At 60.2% G+C, this 7,982-nt stretch overlaps 1 protein-coding gene across 1 annotated transcript in view; it reads left to right on the forward strand.

The window, feature by feature from the left end:
* CIBAR2 (CBY1 interacting BAR domain containing 2) overlaps nucleotides 1-7,776 on the forward strand; it is an 11,914-nt gene extending 4,138 nt beyond the window's left edge. The window contains exons 5-8 of the mRNA XM_027773446.1: nucleotides 1,226-1,330; nucleotides 4,808-4,921; nucleotides 6,403-6,504; nucleotides 7,490-7,776. Of these exons, the coding sequence (XP_027629247.1) occupies nucleotides 1,226-1,330; nucleotides 4,808-4,921; nucleotides 6,403-6,504; nucleotides 7,490-7,600 (432 nt within the window). The 3' untranslated portion in view covers nucleotides 7,601-7,776. The remainder of the gene's footprint in view (nucleotides 1-1,225; nucleotides 1,331-4,807; nucleotides 4,922-6,402; nucleotides 6,505-7,489) is intronic.
* The last annotated feature ends 206 nt before the right edge of the window (nucleotides 7,777-7,982 follow it).

Raw genomic sequence — 7,982 nt, forward strand, 5'->3', positions numbered from 1 at the left:
GAATGGCCCACGCCCACCGCGGTCAAACTGCCCCGGCCAGCCCCAGCGTCCACGCTCCGGAGAGTGGAAGTCCCACTGGGCCGAACCAGGAGGCAGCGCTGTGGTCCCTCTCAGAGTTTTGGAAGGAATCTGTTTCTTGCTTTTCCAGCTCCCAGAGGTGGCCCGTGTAGCCTGGCTTGGGGCCTCTTCCTCTCCCTTCAGGCCGTTCCTATTATCACCTCCACCCTCTGGCTCTAACTGCCTCCCCCGCGCCATCAAGGACCGAGATTATAGCAGGCTTGCCCAACCACCAGGGGACTGTCCCAGCCAGGCTCGGCTGGGCCCTCGAGGCTGTAGTCCCACAGGCAGTAGTCACCCTCCTTTGCCAGGTAGGGGACATGCTGACAGGTGCCAGGGACTAAGATGCAGACGCCTTGGGGGGCATTTTCCTGCTTGGCGCCAATGGAGTGGGTAGAACCAGGCCCTCTGTGGACGTCCCCCGGTGGGCAGGGTGGGGTGCCAGGGTGTTCGCCACCCACAGCTATGGCTTTGGCCCCCGAGCACCCCCGGTCCTGCCCGGCCCTGCCGGCGTGCTCAGCACCTCTGTCACTGACCAGTCTGAGAAACGGCAGCTCTCCCTCTGTCTGCAGGGGCTTCCCGGATGTCAGCCCCCAGCCTCTCCGCCCACTCGAGGCCAGGTGGCTGGAACGAGAAGCTCTTTAAGGGGGACACTGAGGCCGAGAGTGGTGACTCATTCGAGGTCGCCTGGGCAGTTATATGGCACACTCAGAACTGCCCCCGAGGATGCCGGGTTAAAACCCACGTGTTCCTGTCCGGGCCTGGCCTGGCACAGGCCTGCACAGGCGCTGGCTGAGGAAGGAGTTGATTCCCTAGAAGTGCTGCACCTCAGGGATTCGCGGTCGTGAAGGTGGAGCGTGTGGGCGCCTGAGTGAGCGGCCCAGCGCCCGCTGTCTGGTCCTTACGCAGCCTGCGAGCTGACCTTCCTGCAGGGCCTACTCAAAGCCAAGGGGCCCGAGGCTCAGGGAGGGTACGTGACTTGCCGGGGTCACACAGCTAGCCGGCAGTCTGTCCAAGCCAGCGTGCCCCCCCCACCATTCTACTTAGCCACCTCCCACAACCGAATGGCAAGAGACACCCTCAAGGCAGGAGAGCTCACCAGAGCAAGCACAGGGACTGAGAACAACCTGGACCCCTCGTGATGCCTCTGCCTCGTGTCCCTGGCCAGGCCGAGACCAGCGTGCAGAGGGCCTCAGTGGATGCCAGCCGCGCCACCCACCAGCTGCAGGAGACGGTCGACACCTTCCAGAGGCAGAAGCTGAAGGACCTGCAGGTTAGGACACACGGCCCGGGTCAGGAGCACCCTGGGCCGCCCAGAGCGTGCACGTTGCTGTGTGCACATGTGTGTCTGGGTGAGCGTGTGTGAGTGCGTGCCCACACAGCTCCCAGGACAGTTAATCCTGGCCGCGGGGTGCGAGCGACTGCTCAGGGCAGCTGTCCCACACAGCTGGCTGCCTGAAAGCCACAGCTCCAGCCAGGAGGCGATGGGGCCAAGCTGGCCGCCCAGCGTGCCTTGCCTGCCCCACTCTGCCTTCCATACGGTGGCGCACAGGACTACGCACCCCGGGGGAGGATTGCCTGGACCCCAGAGCTGGCGACCCGCTCGTGAGCACTGCTCTGTCCCTCTGGGGCAGTGTCGGCTATGGCTGACTCGGAAATTCGGCAAATGTCAAGTGCATATCCACTGAGTGCCAAGCAAGGCCCCTGAGCTCACGGGCTGGATGGCCTCTGGGAAGGTGGGGAGATCACATGACCAATGACATGCCGGGCCGGCCCCTGGGGTCGCCGTGGGCACCTGCCTCCCACACAGCATGTCGGCACCCAGGGCAGACCCCTTGCCCAGTGCATCCCCTGCCTAGTCCCGGCTACTGAGTCCAGGGCCTGGCACCGAGGGGCTCAGTGAACACGCGCAGGATGGACGAGAAAAGGAAGGGACAGACAGACGCAGGGGGGTGGCACCGAGCGTCTCTGGGCGGGCAGCCCTCGGGCCGGTGGGCACTGAGCGCCTGAGATCGCAGTGCCTGGCGGGGCTCCTGAGAGCTCGGCCTCGGGGTGCAGGGCCAGGGCCAGCAGCAGCGTGCAGTTTCCAACTAAGGTCGAGCTATCCCGAGATAAAAATGAGACCTTAAACTACTGAACCCACCATAAGACCCCTGTGGGCCGCCTTTCTAACCAAAGGATCATGTTTACAAAATAGTTCTGAGGTCCTCACCCGAGGCCAGGAATACAGGGGCCCCCACCTTCTTTCTAAGAGCGACTACAAGTTACGGGGCCCATCCTGAAGGCTGGGGTTTGGCGTGGGGTGGGCCTAGCTCCCAGGAAGCCGAGGCCGGGAGCCCAGTGTGAGAACTGCGCCGGGAAGGACACCGCTTCCCTAGGCCACATGAGTAAGTGCAAGATGGGCCTCGAACCCCAGCCTCGCCATCTGGCAGCTGTTACAGAGCAGTGCTGCTGCCTGGGAGCAGGGGTGGGAGCAGGCAACCCTGTCATCCTGGGCCCTCCCCTTCTCTCCAGGCCTGAGGCCTGCCCCGGGCCCCTCACCAGGGCTTTCCCAGGGCACGGGAGTGCTGTCTTCCCAAACAGCTCGCTCCAACCCAGCGCCAGCCTGCGTCCTGCCGGGCCCTAGTGAACTTGGCACCTCCCACGGGAGCGCCTGAGATCGCAGTGCCTGGCGGGGCTCCTGAGAGCTCGGCCTCGGGGTGCAGGGCCAGGGCCAGCAGCAGCGTGCAGTTTCCAACTAAGGTCGAGCTATCCCGAGATAAAAATGAGACCTTAAACTACTGAACCCACCATAAGACCCCTGTGGGCCGCCTTTCTAACCAAAGGATCATGTTTACAAAATAGTTCTGAGGTCCTCACCCGAGGCCAGGAATACAGGGGCCCCCACCTTCTTTCTAAGAGCGACTACAAGTTACGGGGCCCATCCTGAAGGCTGGGGTTTGGCGTGGGGTGGGCCTAGCTCCCAGGAAGCCGAGGCCGGGAGCCCAGTGTGAGAACTGCGCCGGGAAGGACACCGCTTCCCTAGGCCACATGAGTAAGTGCAAGATGGGCCTCGAACCCCAGCCTCGCCATCTGGCAGCTGTTACAGAGCAGTGCTGCTGCCTGGGAGCAGGGGTGGGAGCAGGCAACCCTGTCATCCTGGGCCCTCCCCTTCTCTCCAGGCCTGAGGCCTGCCCCGGGCCCCTCACCAGGGCTTTCCCAGGGCACGGGAGTGCTGTCTTCCCAAACAGCTCGCTCCAACCCAGCGCCAGCCTGCGTCCTGCCGGGCCATAGTGAACTTGGCGCCTCCCACAGGGCACTTGATACACTGCAGCCCTTCTGACCAGCCACAGAGAGAAGCCGCGACGCCGTCTCTAAGCACACCTGGCCCCGTTGGCCCCACCAGGCTATGGGGCCCTGCCAGGCTGTGAGGTCTCTGGGCTGAGCAGCACCTACCGGCAGCCCCTCTCCTCCCGGGAAGGTCCCCTCACAGTCCAGGGTCCTATAGCTCTCAACTTGCAGGCACCCATCTGGGTGAGAGAGGTCAAGGCTGCTGGACCAGCCCCACTAGCCGCGTGGAGGAAGGGACACCCTCAGCAAGTCCTTGTGGAGAGGCCAGCCCTCGCGCCTTGCTGGCACCATCCCGTGCAGGGCGAAGGGGCGGCTCTGGACCTCAGACCTGGCAACTCCCCGGCCCTCGGCTACAGCAGCCAGGAACGGAAGGACACTTGTCCAGGGGCCTTGCGACTGCACCGCTCATGAAGCAGAGGACTGAGAGCAACCCGTGTCCAAGTGCCAGGGCCTGTCAGACAAGTGGCGGCCCCTCCACACGACAAGTGCTGCGCAGACATAGGACAGCAGAGAGGGCCTGGCGGCCTGTGGAGTGGCCAGGACTGACGGCGGGCTGGAGAGAGCAGGGACCAGAGCGCAGCCAGAAGGCGGGCAGAGGTCACGTGTCAGCAGAGGGAGCAGTGGAGAGAACACGAGAAACTTCTGGAAGTTACCCCACGGAGGAGACGGGTGCGAGAGATGGGAACAGGATGGAGAGCAAGCCCCCTCCACGGACTCGGTGCAGCTCTGGTGGGAACCATGCACAGGTGTTATCTGTTCAAACGGAACGTGACATATTGGGCCAGCAGGTGGCGTGGTGGTCACGGCCCTGGACTCCCACATGGCCGTCCGTGGTTCAGGTGGACCTGGTGGCTTGCTTTCTCACTTTCCCTCTTCCTCTCTGTCTCTCTCTGGTAAGTACATGTGCCCTACAGAAAAAATTTTAAAAAATAATAAATAAAATAACATAAATATTGGTTTCTTGGAAAAGTCACGACAAATTTTTCTATGCAAAAATGCACCATGACTTTCCTGATGATCCAATCATTTTTCTTTAAATACATTTTTTAGAGAGATTTTTGCTATAGGGCACGTGTCCTCGCCGGAGAGACAGAGAGAGACAGAGAGACAGAAAGTGAGAAATCATCCCCCGCCGCAATCCCTTCTCCGGTTTCCTCTTTGGATTTTGGGCACACACGCACATGCACCCGGCGTGAGTTTTAAGCCGCAGAGTGCGGGACTCAAACTGCGGTTGACTACATGGGAGTCCAGCGACATAACCATTATGCCTCCTGCCCAATTTTTTAAGTGTTTTTTAACAATTAAGGTGATATATTAAGACCCGTCCCCCCAGGAACTGCCCTACCCTCTTCTCCTCCGTCTGCGTGCCCCAGGGCCCGTCTCAGTGCTGCTGAGGCGCTCTGGGCTTCTCTCCCCGTAGAGAATATTTCTGGACTTCGTGACCATCGAGATGGTGTTCCACGCCAAAGCGGTGGAGGTATACTCCAACACCTTCCAGACCCTGGAGAGCTACGACCCGGACAGAGACCTGCAGGTGGGTGGGGCGCCCCAGCTCCTGCTTGGCAGTGGGTGGCAGGACTCGATTTGGGCTCTGTCTTGGTAGAAGCCGTTAGTAATATTCCACAGTTTTTCTGACCTCGAAGACTCATTCTAGCAACTGGATATTGAACCTAGAGGTGAGAATCTTCCCAGTGCTGCCTGGAATGTCAGCGTGACCTTCACTGGGGAGTCTAAAAACAAATGGACGGGGACCAGCAGATGGCGTAATGGTTATGCCACTGGACTCCCACCTAGTCTACTACAGTTCGAATCCTGGACCTGGCCACTTAAACTCATGCCAGGTGTATGTACATGCGTGCCCAAAGTCTCAAGAGAATGGAGAAGGGATTGTGGCGTGGCCATCCCCTCTGGGGGGTGATTCCTCGCTTTCTGTCTCTCTGTCTCTCTCTATCTCTCCAGCAAGCACACACACCCTATAGCAAAAATCTTTCTATGAAAAAACAAAAACAAAACACAGATGAACAGAGGTGGCTCCCTACGGAAGTATCTCCTGGCCGATGCTTGGCACCGTTTGGCTGGAGAATGAGCACTTCTCTTCACCATCTCTGATAGAGCCAGAACGAGCTGTTTGACCTCTCACACCCAGCGTCACAACCAGCCCCACCACGATGGCTCGTGGCAGTCTGGGCTCAGCAGGGCAGCTCTCACTGGGATGGCTCGTGGCAGTCTGGGCTCAGTAGGGCGGTTCTCATTGGGGTCCTTTGTGCAGTCACAGTTGGCCCAGGCTGGGGTTGGGGTCGCTTCAAAGGTTCCCTCGCTCATGTCCAGCAGATGAATGGGTACAGGACCAGCTGTGTGACTTGCAGGGCTTCGTACAAAATGAAAGTGGAAGGCCCTTTATTCAACAATGACTGAGAAACTCAGGTTAGGACCTGCGGAACATTGAACGGAGCACGGGGTCCTTCTGCGTGGGAGGCCTGGGTGTCTGTGCAGGCCGCCCACCTACAAAGCCGCCCTCTCTGGGTGCTGTGGGGCCGGCAGCCCCGACCCCTGATAGGCTTGGCCTTCCTCACAACATGGCGGCTGGTTCTGAGTGTGAGGGTCCTGGAAACGTGGCGGGAACCGCGTTACCTCGAGTGGCCTCGTCCCAGGAGGCCCTCAGCTTTGCTGCTGCTGCATTCCGTCTGTGGGAGGTGATTTGCTACAGTGAGCCTCGTTCACGTGGGGGATTCCGGCTCCCCAAGGAGCTGAGATACGCGTAAAGACCACCACCCGAAGTTAACTGACGGCCAGACTCGCAGGCGTCCCGCACCCTATGGCCTTCTCCAGGCCCGTTACGTTCCCGCGTGGCTGTGGCTCAGTTGCCCGGCCTCTGGGCCGCTGGTTCCCCCTCTATAAAGGAGAGTAGTAATGCCCCGCAGAGCTGCTGCCGAAGCTCAGAATACCCCGAGTGTCCGCTGCCCACGGCCCGCGTGTCCTCACATTCCTCCCACTCCCATCACGTCTGCCCAGCAGGACTTTAGAGCCAGGATGCAGGGAGCTTATGGGCATTTTGACACCCGGCCGCTCGCTGACACCAGCCCCTCCCCATCTGTCCCGTGGTTCCTCGCCAGCCAGGTGAGCACTTGTGGGGGGTTGGTGGGGGCGGAGAGTAAACTTGTGGGGAAGTGGGGTCACCGGGGGAGGCCGGGTGCTGCAATCCCAGAGAACTGAGAGGGGGGCTGAGGACTCAGGTTTGGAGGCGCTGAGGAGGTGGAGGGCTGTCCTGGGACCTGACCATGGCGTTCCCTCCGCCTGGGCCAGCAAAGCCTGGCGACATCACTGTGTGGTGCAGGACCAGCCTCCCAGTGGTCGCGTGTGTCCCAGGCGCCCTCTAGAGGCATGGTGGAGCGTTTGCACCCGGGAAACAGCTCCAGATGGGTCCAGGCCCATCCTAACCTGGAGGCTGTGGGTTTCAGATTTCGGAATTTCTGCGACGCTAGGAAAGCACCAGGCACGCGCATACGTGTCTCTAACGTAACCCTCACACGAAGCCAGGTAGCAGGCAACCACGGGGCTGCAGAGGCTCAGTTTCACGATCCTCGCCCAACACAATTTCATTGACTTTTCCTTTGCAGAATGAGCTCATTTCACCGAGTGCTTTCTCCCCAGGAGAGGGGGCTGTCAGCAAACACACTGACATTTCTGCAGGAACCTTTGTATGCTCCACAAGTAGGATAAAGACTGAGCAGCCTCACCCTGTCAGGGCAGGCTCAGTCCCAGCGCAGGGGCTGCACTGCGTGCCTGTGCGTGTGCGTGTGCATGTGCGTGTGCGTGTGCTGGGGCTTCTAGTGACTTTCAGGACAATTCTCTCCAAAGGTAGTAGAGGGAGCACAGCTCCTAAGTCAGCCTGTCCTGACCCGAACGCACTGCTCCGCTGCGTGACCCTGGGGAAGCCTCTCAGCCTCTCTGTCCTGGCCTCCTCACCTGCAAGTGGCCAGTAACACTATGTGAACGAGCTACGTGAAGTGCTTACAACTCTGTTGTCGCACGCCACACCTGAGACCGTCACTGCACTGCCATGTGGGGATGTGCATGATAACAATGTTGTCTTCCCATTTAGCATGTGCAGAGCACCGGACGGAGCCAGAGGGAAGAGGCGGGTGAGGACGACTCCATGGAGGAGGCCCCCGTGGAGGAGCTCAGGGGACGGGGGCAGGAGGCCCACGAATAGGAAAGGGACCTGCCTGGCAGCTGAGCTGGGGCCGGCCTGGCCCCCGTGCGGACTGCACATCCTGAGCCTCGGTTTCTTCGTCTGTACAACAGGGACCACGGTGGGCACCTCCCAGCTGCCCTGGGAGTCAGTGCTCCAGATATGGGGCCTGCCCTCAGTGGGAGCAAATAAACACCACGGCCTCTCAACCTGCCGCCTCTTTAAGGTATATTTATTTGGGGCCAGCAGATGGCATAATGGTTATGTCACTGGACTCCCACATAGCTGACTGCAGTTCGAGTCCCGGACCCGGTGGCTTAAACTCACACTGGATGTATGTGTGTGTGTGTGCGTGCACATCCAAGATCTCAAAAGGAGAATGGAGGAGAAAGGGCTGTGGTGT

The sequence above is a fragment of the Tupaia chinensis genome, unplaced genomic scaffold (genome assembly GCF_000334495.1).
Source record: "Tupaia chinensis unplaced genomic scaffold, TupChi_1.0 Scaffold000355_1, whole genome shotgun sequence".
Lineage (NCBI taxonomy): Eukaryota > Metazoa > Chordata > Mammalia > Scandentia > Tupaiidae > Tupaia > Tupaia belangeri.